The sequence below is a fragment of the Bos indicus genome, chromosome 1, assembly GCF_029378745.1.
Source record: "Bos indicus isolate NIAB-ARS_2022 breed Sahiwal x Tharparkar chromosome 1, NIAB-ARS_B.indTharparkar_mat_pri_1.0, whole genome shotgun sequence".
In the NCBI taxonomy this organism is placed as follows: Eukaryota; Metazoa; Chordata; class Mammalia; order Artiodactyla; family Bovidae; genus Bos; species Bos indicus.
The window spans coordinates 155,801,813-155,817,517 of record NC_091760.1 but is presented as its reverse complement, the minus strand read 5'-3'; the positions used below and the strand labels follow the sequence as shown (position 1 = coordinate 155,817,517).

Below are 15,705 nucleotides of genomic sequence, written 5' to 3'. Positions count from 1 at the left end.
TTAGTTAGAGGAAGCACAGGCATCTGAGACCTCAGCCCCAAATGCGTGCCGCACGGGGTAAAGCTGCTGTTTCCTCCCCGGTGCGCTGCGGAGCTGAAGGTGCAGCGCTGAAGGAGGCCCAGCAGATAAGGGCTGCTTCAGTCTTGTTCAGAAGGGCGCCTGGCAGCAAGAAAGGGCGCCCAAGACTTTCTCCCTCTCTGTGGAGTTTTGATTCATTCCTGTGAGAACTCTGAACCTGTCAGGCAGCGTGCACATTTTGCTGTGTATTAATGCTTTGGTTTTGCATTAGAAGTGGCTGGTGGGTGCCTTAGCGATACACCGAGCGGCATGCCCACTCTGTGGCCAGTGGATCCCATTCCTGAGTAGAGATGGGAGGGGAGGTGAGGGCAGCCCGCAATCTGCCTTGGCCCCCAGGAGGACCGTCCCACGCTTGACAAGGGCAAGCCCAGTTTGCGCTCGGAATCTCAGAAGGGATGTGTCATCCTTCGCAGACTCCTCTTCAGAGCCAGTGTCTCTGGACATTAAAGTCAACTTGCTGGCTGGTGACTGACCCAGAAGTCCTTTCCCAGTGTTGAGTTTTAAAGTGTTGACTTTAAAATGGACGCATAGCTTTGGCTGCAGTAATGTCTCGGATAATCTCTGCAAAGGTTTCTCTAGCTGTAGAAATTCCGTAAGTGTGCATGTGGTTTGATTGATAGCTCAGACCTTCGTTTCTGTGGCTGCTTTTTCTCATCTGCCCAGATAGACTGACATCCATTTATTACGTTTTTTGTACCATGTGATGACTTCTGTAAACTGTTCTAAGGTGTAAGAAACCATCAGCTCCGAGCTCTGAGATGGGGCATTTTGTTGTTAGACTTGCTTTTTTCAGTGGAGGTGCTTAGATAAGGTGGGTTTTGTATTCAGACCCACAAGTGGGGAGGAGAGATTGAAGTCTGACTTGAGGGGACAAGAACGTTTAAGGTCACAGGAACTCAGAGACCATGTGTTTGGAAGGTATCAATAAATTGGGATTTGAAAAAAGTAAATATTTTGATTTACAACAAAACATTTCGTCTTGATTTTAGTTTTCCCTGAAGTTTTGAAAATTGAACTTCAGCAGTAGGTAAATGTACAGACATTGGATACAAGGGTAGGTTCATTTGTTAAAAGTGTCATGAGTAGAAGTTCCGTTATTACTTCTGCCAGCCTAGTGGCTTCCTTCTAGAAATGTTTAGGTCAGATGTTCCTGACCTAAATCTGGTGCGTGTGCATTTTCACCACCCACTTCCCCGGGCACACACATCACCACTGTCGTATTTTTAAGGGGCTGGTTCTTTCTGTTTCATTTCTCACCTGGGAAGAGTAGCTCCAAGCCTGAGTTCTCCATAAAGTGAGAATTGTCATTTTTGTTTTCAAGCAACAGATACATGAAACGAATTTAAATTTGAACGTTCCATTTAGACGTAATATGGGGAAAAATGATTTTTTAGTTTTCCTTTTCCTGACAGCATCTAGGGATCCTGAACGCTTCAGACTTTTTATAAGGTACTGGCAAAAGAAAGAAAGAAAGAAACCAACCACCTTGCCCTCCTGAAGCTTAGCGTTTATCCAGGTCCTCTCTCTGAAACTTGATAATCATTTCCATAGACATTAATAAACCCCTGTGTTCAGCTGATTTTCAGTCTGTATTATACAAAGCACCAATTTAAAAAACTCTACTCATTAGGAGACATAAATATATATATATATATATTTAACTGCACTCTGTATTTTCTCATAATTTTTGAACCAGAATGATGTTTCTGAAAAAAAAATCAATAAGTATCAATAATCACATTGTCTCCAGAGAACATCCAGCATCAGTATTCATATATTGCATTTCACATGCACATCTAACCTATGAAATTTATTCATGTATTTATTCATTCAAAAGTATGTATCGACAGTCTGCTGTGTGACAGGCATTCTGTTTTCCTGTGGAGTAATAAGCATAACACATCTTAGTAGTTCAAATAATGGTAACTGTCCTTTAGTATTTTTGCATCAAGAGCATGCCTGTCACCATAAATGGTAGGTGGTTTTATATCCTCATTTTCAATTAAGGAACCTGAGGCATGGGATGTTGAAGCGCGCCCCATGGTTATGGAATGGGTGAAGCGTGGGGGTGGCAATTCATCCCCAGACCTGTGAGCTTAATTAGCTATCCTTGGGTGGATGGATAGATGGATGGAGAGAAGGGAAGGAAGGAAGGAGAGAAAACGGCTTTAAAAAGTCTTTCTCCAATTAGTTTAATGTTTTATAAAAGAACTTACATTTATCTGAAGCGCTGATAATGAAAGTTTTCCAATTGCATTTATTCTCACTGCTGGAATTTTTCTTTAACATGTATTTTGTTTTTGTATCTTTATGCCGTTCTTACATGGACTCCCTTGAAAAATACCATCATGTCCTTAATTTGGAGCGTGGGAGGGTGCTTTAGAACACGGGGACTGACTTCTAGGGTAACGTGGCGTTTGGAAGGTTCCAAAAGGGTTGGCTGTAACAGCTCTGTGCCAGTCACTTCTTTCTGGCTTCACACCCTGTCTGAATCAGTAAGTATATAACTGAGCTAAGAGCCTTTGTTTTGACCCCCACGACAACGTTAGGTATTTGCGTGGGAAGCAGTGGGCAGTTTCCCATGTTTCTTTGAAAATATAGACCTTAGTCATACCCTGGCTTGATGCGGTGAGCAAGCCCTAAAGTTTACTGTTTGAGACAGGGCTTGTAGGATTTTCTGCTTGTCCCTTCCTAGCAGAATATTGCAAATCTATTGTAATGCTTCCTGTTAAATAGCATGCATTTTGAGGAAGTCCATTCCTCCTTTAAATTACAAAACTTTTCCCAGTTTTTACCCTACTGCCCATGGAAATCTGAGGTTATGAGTATCTGCTTTGCCAGGCACTGAAGTACTTGATACTAATTGGATTTTATTACCACTTTCAGCCGTTGTATTAATGGCGAGATCCATAAAGGAAATGGTAAACCAGTCTTTTATGGGCAAACTTCCACCAAGTCATTTTCTTCTGTCTCCTTTTCTGAACCAGCTCTGACTTCACTCTAGTACTTCTTTCGAATTAGACAGTGAGGTAGCTCTTCTGTTGATAATGTAATCCATAGTATCTATGATAGATGTGTCCTCCAAATTATGAATTTTCCTTTTTGCATCTCATCTGTCAGGTTCATTTTTAGCTGTTTTAGATATGTGAAGGTTGTCTTATAGCTTGATATTTGTTCCCTGTAACCTTTCAAAAAAGCCAAACTTAATAAAGCATCTAACTTCAAATGGATGGATCTCAAATATTGTATGGCCACTGACTTCTCACAGTAGTAAAACGTAAAAGAGTTAAGCCATGCCAATTTAGAGTGCTTTAACAATGTGTAAGCACTTCATCTTCACTTAATAGATATTTACCTTTGCTTTATTTTAGATCTGAACAGGTTTCCTTTGACCTCAAAATCACTAATGCAAGGAAAATTACCATATCATGAGTGCATCTCCCTTATTTTTTTCTGGTGTGCAGAATAATAACTACTGCCAAGGCTTAGGAGTAGACATGGCCTGAGAGAAAGTCTATTACATGTGATTTTCTGATTGCTTTTTTATTTTTTAGAGTTAACCAAAATCATGCTAATCAATCGGATTTACTTACTCAAACAGAGCGAGTTTTAAAGGGCTCCTTTGTTGGAATGACTACTTCAAGTTCAAGTTGGGCTTTATCTGAATTTGCTTTTTAGACCTGCTTTATTTCATGTCAGATTTGGGCCCCAAACTAACTCACAAACAGGAAACCCTCAATTCAGAAGAATCAAAACCAGCAGATTCTACGTGCACCCAGTTTTTTTCCCCTTTCTTTGAAAACTGCTAGCTCGTGAGGTGCTCTGATATAAGAAAACATTAGAGAGCCTGAATGCACCAGGAGAGCGCTTCAGCCAGCTCTGCGGCCCGATGCCAGTTGAAGTAAGGAACGCTCTGGCTGTTGGGACTTTTAAATCTAGACTTAAAAGTTATTTGCTCTGTTTAGCATTTTTAAAATGGGCCTATTAGGAATTGTCCGTGCTTCAGTTTTAATTTTAACTCACCGTGATTGTGAAGCACCCTGGGATCCTTGCAACAAAGGGTGCTCCAGAAATACAAGCCGGTCTTGAGTCCTGATGTGCACCGTTGTTATGGGTGCTGGTTTGTTGTGGACAGTGGAGGAGGCTGCAGAGCTCCACACCCTAGAGAAGGTGGCCGACTCGCTGTAAGAGTCTTCTTCCCACCTCTTATTCTTACTCTGAAACTTCATCCACCTTAGTCATCACCTTTTTCTTTCTCCTTTTCAAAAAAGCTATCCTCTGGTATGGCAATATTTTCCCATAAAATGCTAATCTCATTGAGTTTACTCAGAGAGGTTAAAGAGGCAAACCAGATGATGTGTTGAAAGTTAAGAACGATTAAAGCTTTAATTATGAGCACCATTTGCAATCACATTCTTCTCTAGATGACAAGACAGTATTTCCTCACTGGTACCATCCAGACTAGGCTTGTCCCGTTTTCCTGTTAATCCAGAGTGTATTCCTGTGCAATGAAAAAACGTGGAGCTAACCAGAACAGGTGTTAACTTTATGAAACGTCACAAGACGTATTTCCCAAAATGTATTGAATCTCTTCAGTTATGTTAACGTAGAACAGAGTGTAATCTCATTTTCTTTTTATTTCTTAATGGAACTCTCTTTGGAAGTGATATATTTCATCAGCAACCGCTCTTTGCCATCATGTAATTAGTGCACTAATAGCGTTCGTTCCATAGGAGTTGAGAACGTGGCTCTGTCATCACTGATCTGTAAATTTAGGCAAGTGGCTCTCCATGCCTCAATTTTTTTAAGTCTATAAAGTAGCAAGATAATAGTACCAATTTTTCAGGACTCTTAGGAGAATTGCATAAGTTAATACTTGTAGAGCATTTAGAATAGCTCTCAGTTCTAAAGTACACTCTAACATTCCTTGTTTTTCTACAACGTGGGGACTTGCAACTCAGAAACCACTCTTGTAGGTCTCATAGACTTTGTTGCTACCTAGAAGATTTTGAGGCAAGCATTGTTTTTAATGAAACAACCAAGAACTTTTCATTTGTGAAAAAAATTAAAGGGCTGTTTTATAACTCATGCTCACCTTTAAGGAATGCTTTTAGCACTGTCCTGAGCTCATTATAAAGTTCTGATGTGTCTTCAAGTGTAAGTGGGGGAAAGCTGTCCCACGGGGACTGTCCTCTGGGTGTTTTTCCCGGCATTACATTAACTGCCCTCACCCCTGCACCCTAATCCAAGGCCCAAACCCTGCTTCATCCCCTCTCCGTGGTACTTTCCACGTTTTCTGTGATTGTAGGTGGACTGAGTAGGATTTCTGAAAACACTACCATCACTGGTCACAAAGGGACTTGGTTTTATCCATCATCACACTCAGGAATCTGGCACACAGTAGGGTCTCAGGAATATTTGTGAAACTAAAACAACCTCATAGAGTTTTTATCACATTTATTTTGTGAACCAATAAACTATGTCCATAGTTTTATGAGTAGTATTTTATTTGTAATCTTATCTATAATACCTTACTTTGCAAAATATTTTTTCCTACTACATTTACTTCTGATTTTTTAGCTTACTTAACGTAGTTCTGCATTTTCCTCTAAGAAAACCTACTGATATTCCAAGCTGCCCCATAGTTCTGCTTGTACTGCGATGTTCTTGAACACACGTACAAAAGTTGTATGTTTGTAAGCAGAAGAATAATCACGGGAGGCACACAGGACCCAGAGATCTAAAAAATGCTATAGAAGACCTAATTATACGCCACTGGTAAGCGCAGTCATTAACAACTTACTTCGTGCACATTTAAAGTGTTTCTTTTATAATCATGTATTTCAGACTGACTGATAGTTTTCATTTTGTCTCAATCATCTCATATTTGAGATCCACGCTTTTTTTACTGTTAGTCAATTTGTTTGTCTATTTCTCATATTGACGAAAGTATAAAGGAGGGGAATGTCAGTAGCAGAATCGAGTGACTTATAGCCCGAGATGCTGATGCTGCCAAAATGGAAAAGCTCCGCTTAGCACCACCCTGTGTTAGCTCGCAGCATCCCTCCATCAGCTGAGACTCCAGGGTCCACATTTGGCATTGGAGACTCCATTTAGGCTGTAAACATGTGATGTGTGAAAAGTCAGCTGTGCGCGGGACCAGGATCACTGGAATTCAGGGAGAGCTGCAGGTGGAGATAAGTGCTCAGCCGTTCCAGAGCAGGCCTCGGGGGGCGGCTTGCCCACCCTCCTGCAGGAGCACCAGCTCGGCGTGGAACTTACGCCCCTGCCATGGACGGACAGGGCTCCTTGTTTCATGACCAACAGTCTGTCCGGCACATTTTTACTGCTTCATCATAACTCCCAAAGAGGTGATTACCAGGATCTGGCATTTTCCTAAATGGTGAAGCTTTTTCATAATGTTGATAGAGATAGCCTAGATTATTTTGATTTTTCTCTATGACCTCATCCAGAGGTGACATTGGGTTATTTTTCTTTAGTAGACATGGGAGATCTTGGCTAACAACTCGTAAAACACAGAAACCAAGGCTGTGATTTAGCCCTCACTTTCCTGTGAAATATTGGATCAGATCTGAGTTGGACCCATGGGCCCTGCTCCCAAGGGTTTGTACAGACCCCGAAGTTCCAAGCCTCTTTGGGGGAGTTTGTATGTGGGAAGAGCTTCCGTCGGGTTCATGAGACTCCCAAGGAAAGTTCTTGGCCCTGTAAGAAGCTGAAAACCAGACTTAACTTTTCTCCCCACTTTTTAGGTATTCATACAACGAAACAAGAAATATAAAAATCTGTGAAGTGTTATAGAACTTAATTCTAGTATTTACTTTGGAAAAATGGATTGCTTGAGCTAGTTTAGTTCTTGTTTTCACTCTGGGGCTTGAAGTTTTTCAAAATGCTGTATTTAGGACCTCTGGAATTTAATACAAATTGGGTATCTATTTCTAAGTACAGATTCAAGAAATTTTACTCATCACAGAGAATGGGAGATTTAACCACATAAGGGCCATCAGAGAAAGCAGCAGCAAGATCCCAGGTGCTCAAGATTTAGAATCTTGGGAAATAATTTTCACTGTAAAATCAAATAAGACTCATTAGATTTAGATTTATCTAATGAAAAACTTGTGAAAATTCTATTTGGAGTAGCATAGTGTTTAATAATAGTATATTTTTAATAATCACATTATTAAGCAAGATACCAAGGGACTCCAACATTCCTCAAAAATAAAACTGTAGTTGTGCATGTCTACAAAGTGAATGGATGATGTGTGTTACAATTGCATCATCTTCAGTCGCTGGAGAAGACCCTGTAAGACCTGTGTCTGGGAATACATAGAGGTCTCCTAGAGTATCCAGGCTGTGAGAAGGGACTTTGCAGGTTATCTAGTCCATTTCCCTTCATCCTGCAGATGAACAAGCCTAAGCCTCTATGTGCAACTAATTTGAAATACTACAAGCTCTTTTGTAATAATACAGTTTTTAACAAGTATTTTCTAATCTAAGCTCTTTGCCAACATATTCAATTCATTTGAGTAAGAAGGTTTGAGCACAGTAAGAAAGATCTAAATGGATACTTATACAAAAAGCATGGAGAATTTGGTCAAAAGATATCATCTGGGCCTATGTAAAATTACTTTAATTATGCAGAAAAGTCATATGAACTATGAACCAGCATTTCCTTTAAAAATTATGAACTGCCCATTTAAATCATTAAGTAAAATTTCCGTGCTTCGAAACGATGACATTTTTGTCTTTAGGAACTGCAGTGAGAGGATTGAAACAGAATTGGGTGGGTTCTCGCAGTGCTTCCTTTTGTATTCCTCGGGAGCTTTGGACCCAGTTTCTGTTTTTAGCACAATACAAGGGTGACTTTGTGTGAAGGGGCCACTTTCAGGCACCAAGATTGATCAAGATGGCAAAAGCCATAGCTATGACACCTGGAGTTTAAGTCAAATTTAGAAGTGATTAGTCTCTTCTCTGGAGAAGGACATGGCAACCCACTCCAGTGTTCTGGCCTGGAGAATCCCAGGGACAGACGAGCCTGGTGGGCTGCCGTCTGTGGGGTCGCACGGGGTTGGACACGACTGAAGTGACTTAGCGGCAGCAGCAGTCTCTTCTCCACAAACCGAGATGCCGGCCATGCCCCGGTTGTATCTCCCGAGAGCATAGCTTAGAAAGCAGAAGAGGATCCAGAGGGAAGGATTTGGGGGAACGTGAGCTAACATCACAAACCACACTGGACTCTTAGAAACCCTGCCGTTTGCTTCCCCGTGAACTGCAGCCCAGTCCAGACCTCGCCTTCTCCTCCCCCAGCACCAGCTGGGGCCTACCTGAGCCTTTTCAGCAGATTCACCCCATGGCCCTGCCTCCTGCGATGCTTCTTAGAGCTTGTCCGTAGTATTTGATGTCCTTTGGGATGAAAAGAAAACCCCGATGACTGAGAATCCCTGTGAAAACAGTGTTTGAGTATGGAGTTGATGTCATTTGATCTGAAGTTCGAGTTTGACCTTTTTAAGTTTCCCACACGCCTCGAAAAATCTGCTGTGAAAATTCAGGCCGCAGGCAGACAGGACCTGGAGAAAGCGGAGGGCCATCCAGGCCTGTGAAGTTCACACGTCTCAAAAAATAAAAATGTAAGGGAAGAGAGAGCCAGCAGTTTGACAGATTGTTCAGTAAATGCTCATTTTATTGAAAATTATAAAAAGGTGCTTAATGTCTCTGTGCCATTAATACAATACATAAAAAGGTTACTGTCAAGATTAGCGTTCTAGGCCTGAAAATTAACTACGGAGCTTCCGAAAGCCTTGCTCTGCGTCATCTGAGAGGTTAAAGGTTTCTGCATATACATTTTACACGACAGACATTTATTTCAGAAAACAATTATTTTAGACTTTGTGCCAAAGACATTAGCAGTGATGTGCTTTCATTTAAGACATGGATGGGCTAGATATATATTATCGATAAGGTAAGAACCATGAACAATCACCTTACGGAATTAAACCTGTGCAAGATGAGTTCCCTTGCTGTCTCTAGAGTATTGTGATTCAAAACATACATTCCTTTCTACAGAAGAAGATATTCAGATTCCTTAGTTGAAATTAATTAGCATTCAGAAACCAGATAGCATGTTTTTGGGTATTCATGAGATCTCTGTTTGAAAAAAAATGTTTTTAACTTGTAGAAATGTGTTGCAACACACAGATGGGAAGAAAAAGGGGAAAAAAAAATCTCTTTAGCAAGCACTGAGTGTAAAAGGAATATTACATTTTGCACGCTCCTGATTGCTCTGTGTAAACAGTTTTTGACATCTGTCTTTATAGTTTTCGAGGAGAGGAAGACTTTGTTAAAAGAATCATTTTTATACAGCAGTCCCCATTTCAGTCTTGCTTTACCTGTATTATGAAAGCAGATGGTCTGCATGTCTTTTGAATATTTATAACTATCAAAAACAATCTCTTGCTATTCACCCTTAGGCTTATGAGATGTCAGGACTGTTCTGGTTGAAAAAAATAATCTTGGGTGTTTACAGAAAGAGGATTACATTAAGCTGAAATGACTATACATTTTCCAGTTTAATATTTGTCCATCAGCTGTTTAATCGTATTTAGATAATTGTGTAAATAAGATGTTGTAGCTTTTGCCCTCTCTGCTGATGGAGCCTGGAAGCTTTAAATGTGGGGACCCACTGTTTTGTAGAGGCTCTGGCTGCCTCCTCCCACCTCGGTTACACCATCCTCAAGTCGTTAGTAAGTTTTGATCATGATATCACCGTCCTGTTTTTAAAAAAAAAAAATGTGCAGGGGAAGCCTGGCTGGAGCTCACGTGAAAGCTAGGGAGCTGCTGGCTTCCGGTAAGACTGGAGTTGGTTATATTCTAATGTGCAAGTTTAGGGTCCAGCCCTCCAGTTACCCTCTAGCTATGTCATGACATTCTCTTTCTTTCCAGTGAGCACGGTATTTTGGAAAACTTTTGGTATAGTGGGGGTTAAGTGTTTCTTTGACTGGAAGCTGAGCAATCACAGATAACAGATTTTGCTGTGGTTGGTTGATTTGGCAGAAAAGCATGAACAGTTCTGGTTTAAATGACTGAATAACCTGATTAGCATTGTTTGGGGCTGGGTTTTTTGTTGTTGTTAAAGGCACAACAAAGCAATTTTAAGGGTAATCAGATCACTGTCTTTCCCCAGTTGGTGAACCGTTTTTTCCTTTTTTTCCAGTAGGTCTCACCTCTTCCCAAACCTCTTCCCTTGGCTATCAGATGACCAAGGAGAGAGAGAAAGCTTGTCTTGCTTTGGTTTCTGAATGTTATAAATGCATACCCCCAGTATCTGTCCTGTCCAGCAGGGCTTTGAAAGGATAGGGTACTTTGGAAATGTGTGTGACCTCCACCAATTCCTTGTGGGTTTGGGGGTTGCTTTTTGTTTTTCAAATTCAGAGACCGGCAGTCTTTGGGAGCAAAGGTTCAGAATGTTCTAACCATATCGAAGCCAGGCGGTAGAAAAATTCCACCCTTACCTTTTCACAATTAGAAAGGTTATAAATAATGTATTTGGCTGAAAAGGAAGCTCAGCCTGTGGCAGATGGTATCATTCTAGAGAACCCGGGTTTCTGTGAAGATGGCATTCTTTCAGATCGGAACTCGAGCAGACTCTCAGAAAGAGCTGGAGCTCCTCATGGAGCGCAGACACGTGCTTTGTGGATCTTAGAAAAGCTTACAACTTGGCTCCTAGGATGAGAATATTGTGTCACACCGGGGTTAGGAGACCCACAGCCAATTTCTGCCGACTCCCAAACTGTATTTCCTGACACTGGAAGCCAGTGCCTCTTCTGGGTCTGTGTAGCGTTTGAACTTGGGATTTAAACCAAAGGAGTTTGATCAGCCTGGTTATTTTCATCTCTGAACATGGATGCTTTATGCAGGCTGGCCACCAAATGGGACTTGCCAGGCAAGTCACATACACATCTTTGTGAAAGAGACAGAGAGAGGGAGATCTCTCCTGTTGATCTGTTTAGGCGATCTGGGAGAAGGCAAGCCCCAAAGCTCTGAGACTTCTGAGACATCTGTGTGGATGTAGCTTGAAAAGCCTGGGGCAGGATCTCTTGCAAATTCAAGAGCCAACAGTTCCAAGAGCTCTGGGTGGGAGCTGGATAACCAGAAGTGATGGATTGAAAAGATTCCTCTGATAATGAAGCTGCCATAACCTTTGACCTTTAAGAAAAGAGGATGGCTTTCTGGTAGCCTGCAGAGATGACCCATGTCAGTGACCTTTTATTGATCCCCATCGATGTGCCCAGCCCTGTGATGGGTCCAGGCTATACGGAGATAAGCCCTGAGGCTCAATGCCTAGCAGGAAAGAAACAGCTTGACAAGACCGTCATGGTGCCCAAGAAAGGCATGCTTGCGCTGTCAGGAAGGGCCTTGCAGCAGTTCCTGCTGAAGTTAGCCCCTAGGTGAGCCGCGGCAGCTAGAGATGGGAGAGGGCGCAGAGCTGACGTGTCAGAGGAGAGCTGTGTGTCTTACTGGTGTCGTCTGCCATGTGGGGCCTGCAGGCCAGCTTCAGAAGGTACCACCAGGTTGGAGTATTGAGACCATTCCAACGGAAATGCTCTTTTCCGTTGAGGTTTTCTCTGGTTACCCCTCGATCCGACTGGTCATTGGATCATTAATTTTTATCTTGTGTGTTCTTCATAAGAAAATTTCTCTGACTTAAAAACGCTTTGTTTGAAAATTGTATGTAAGACTTGAGTTATTTAAAGCATAGTCTTTGGGCTGATCTGAAATGTGATCATATGATAAAAGCCAATGTGAAGGGAGGTGGAGGGTCGTCATAGTGATTAACTTCTCTTAACTCCATGCTCAGCGTGTTACGGGCTCTGTGTTCATTGCACCACACTCATCATGCTGTTCATTGTCTGTCCACGCACCTCCTCAGGTCCTGTTTTCAGCGACCTAGTCCAGTGGTAGACACACACTGGGTCCATAGTTGTTTGCAGAATGAATTAACGGGTTCTCAGAACAGCCCCGTGAGGCGGCTTCTGCTGCCATTCCCATTAAGTATGGGGACGGTCCTGGTCGTTGATTAATTCAGCCAAGGTCGCCTGACCAGCGTGCAGCACACCCTGGACCTGCACGTGGGTTTGCTGGTTCTGCTTCATCAAACACACACGTGAAAAGTGCACATCGCTCAGTCGTGTCCGACTCTGCGACCCCACAGATGTACAGCACATGGGATTCTCCAGGCCAGAACACCGGAGTGGGCAGCCTTGCCCTGCTCCAGGGGGTTTTGCGACCCCACGGAGGTACAGCGCATGGGATTCTCCAGGCAGGAACACCGGAGTGGGCAGCCTTGCCCTGCTCCAGGGGGTCTTCCCAACCCAGGGATGGAACCCAGATCTCCTGCATTGCAGGCGGATTCTTTACCAGCTGAACACGTAGTGTGCATATAATTCGTGCCAGGCGTTTGGGATGGAGAGAAATAGAGAGCCCCAGACCTGTATGGACTCACAAGTCAGTGAGTCGTCTTTTTTAGAGGGTAATCGTTTTGAATCAGGATCTCCTTGTGAATGACAGAAGCAGCCCAAGCCTCTCTCCTTAGAAACATGGGTCTTTGTCTGCCCGCCCCCTTTCCCGCCTTACCCTGTAGCAAAATATTATCATCTTGACTCTGTTCTTTGTATTATCAAAGCAATAGGTATTTATGTCCAAATTTGAAATACACAGCAAATGTGATCTTTCAAATGCCACGTGCCTCACAATTTTCTGAGGTCTCTCTTCCCTACCTTGGAACTCATAGACCTAGTCAGATGCCATGCCCAAGCCTTCAATAGAGACTTTACCACAAAGAAAAATAAAAGTCTCATGTAGTGGCTGACTGAGCAATCTGGTTGTCCAAATCACTGCATATTGTTCCAATAAAAATAGAGGTGACCCCAAGTTACCTGAATTACGGGCTATTTCCCAGCCCCGCTAAAAGCACGTAAAGAGAATCTAGAAAGTTGCTCTGGCCTGCTCCATAACCTGTGGATTAGCCTTTTGATTTATGTCTCGCTTAGGCTAATATTTATATTAATCAGAGTTTCCCTGAGCACGCATCACTTGACGGAGTAGAAAGCATCCAGAAAGTCACTTAAGGACAGTGCATACCAGTTTAGGGTTAAACGAGGGCAGGGGGAAGCTTTGATGATCACGCACATATGGATATTATTTTCCACATATGGATAATAATGAACTACATAGCACTGTTACATATGGGCTCCACTTTTATGAGAATGTTTCAGAATTTTTTTCTTTTTCCCCACACATTATATATTTTTCTCCACCCCCGCCCCCATATATTTTCCTCTGGGTCTACTGAATCACATTAAATTGAAATGATCTGTGTACATGTCTCTTCCTAATTGAGGGTAAACTTGTTGTGGTAAAGGCTGTTTCTTAACACCTCTTTGCGTCTAGTGTCAGCCAGTCAGATAGTAGGTGTGAGCCCAGAGCAAGTCTCATACACAGAACTATCCGCAAAGTCAAGTAGCCTGGACTTGTTTGTGAAAAACCTCAGCAAAATTTCAATATTTCGTACCTTTCTAAAATTAAGAATAAGCTACATGCAAAATTTGCATGTACTATTACCTTAACATTTAAGAATCTCCCTGCACGTCTAAATTGAAGAGTAATAGTTTTTTAAAAATTGGACCAAAGTAGAAGAACATGGGCTCTCGCCCGTTTGCAGAATCACTGTGATCCATCAGCCATCTCCTTCGTTTTATTATCGTTGACTTTATTGATCCGTCATTAACAATAGAGTAACTGTGATTGAAGCTGATGGATTGTTAACTGGATCAGGTAGATTTCTGGCTCTGGTTTTGGCAACCTTGCTAAGTATCTTTTTGTACCCTGGACTGAGGGACACTCTTAGTCTGAATTAATGGCAGAGTATCACGAGCACATTAAGAATGTCTTTTTAGAGAAATAAAATGTGAAAATGACTATCAAGTAGAAAGTGTCAAAAAAATGTCATTGTGGCTCTTAGGATAGCCGTGTTTTACATCGATAATGTAACTCCAGCTTATCCTTCCCTGGAAGTTCTTCAAGGATCCCCTAGATTTACGTGTTACGAGAATGTGTGCGTGTTACAAAATTAACACTGATGAGAGGTGTCAGGAGAATCAGTGATAGCCGAAAGGGCTCTACATTAGAAGTAGCTTAAAGAAGATAATGGTGTGAAAGATACTTTTGTTCCCAAACTGGCTTTTCTGGCTGTGTCTCACCTCCCAAACAATTGCCTTCTGTAAATTGTTTGTCATGGATCAACTGAAGTCTGAAAGGTAAGTTCTCTTGTTTCTCCATATAGGAGAACAGATTGGTGCTGCAGAGTCTAGTTACTCCTACAACTCAATGGAGAAATAAAGTTAGCCGCTACTAGAGAATATGAGTGTTGTGGATCAAGTCACTGGAATGACCAGGACCAAAACTGGCAGGGAAGAAAATACTTTTCCATGTTGAAAATGAGTTTAAAAAAGAAAAAGAAAAAAACATACCCAGTAATACGTCAAAATCGTCTTTCTTTCTTCATTTTTCTGTGTTAAACTGCTGATTCTGTCTCACAACTTTTCGTTAGACGCGGGATGAGGGTAAGTGACAGGTTGTTTTCTTTGTTTCTGGTAGCCTCAAGAAACAACCCACCATGAAATGCATAGACTTAAAAATGTTACACTCAGTTTGAAATTCAAAACCCAAATTTTATATGAAGCTAGCAATAAGATGGCAGCATGCTTTTTTTTCTTCTGATAGAAGATCTTCGTGAATAGTTTGTTTCTTCTTAAATGTGGTCAGTCAGCCTTGGAACAGTGTTAATTTACCTGCGATTGAAACCCAAATGCTATGAATAAACAGTGTAAGGGGTGTTTCTCAAACTTTAATGTGCAGGCAGCCCTCCTGGGGATCTGATTAAAATGTAGATGCTGATTGCCCTGGCCTAGCTTAGGGCCCAACCTTCTGCATTTCTAGTAAGTTTCCGGATGATGCTGGTCCCTGGGCCGTCCTGGGACTTGCAAGGATGGAGATTTAGGCACCACACCACAAAGGCATTTATCTATGAACTGCAATCAGAAAGTCATCTCCAAGTATTTGGATTTATTGGGATGCATGGACAGTTGTCTGCCCAAGAATAGATGACATTTCCCATACCTACTAGAGCAGAGTCTGTGGGTGTGATCGCTTTATAGCAGTCTCAGTGGGCTGCAGCTTTCTACTGAAATAAGCGTTTGATGATCTACTTAATGACTTTGAAGAAGTTGCGGCTTTAGGCTAAAGTGTGAAGCAAAAACGTATGGGTCCTCCGTGGATTAACAAACAAAAACGAGTTTGCACAGCTGAAATCATGACCATGTTCTCTCTTGTTCCACTGTGTGTCACAACTGCTCTCCCCCTCTCCGTGCAGAGCATGATCTCCTCCATTGTGAACAGCACTTACTATGCAAATGTCTCAGCAGCAAAATGTCAAGAATTTGGAAGGTGGTACAAACATTTCAAGAAGACAAAAGATATGATGGGTAAGCAGAACGCCGTCGCAGAGGTGGCTCCGAACTGCCGCGTGTCGTTTGGGGGTTTCTCCAAGTCACG

The 15,705-nt window shown here is 42.1% G+C and overlaps 1 protein-coding gene across 4 annotated transcripts in view; it reads left to right on the top strand.

Moving 5' to 3' along the window:
* Positions 1 to 15,705, top strand: part of SATB1 (SATB homeobox 1) — a 99,698-nt gene that overhangs the window by 31,649 nt on the left and 52,344 nt on the right. For all 4 annotated transcript variants that reach the window (XM_070797251.1, XM_070797257.1, XM_070797247.1 and 1 more), the window contains exon 6: positions 15,524 to 15,635. In XM_070797251.1, coding sequence (XP_070653352.1) covers positions 15,524 to 15,635 — 112 coding nt within the window. The remainder of the gene's footprint in view (positions 1 to 15,523; positions 15,636 to 15,705) is intronic.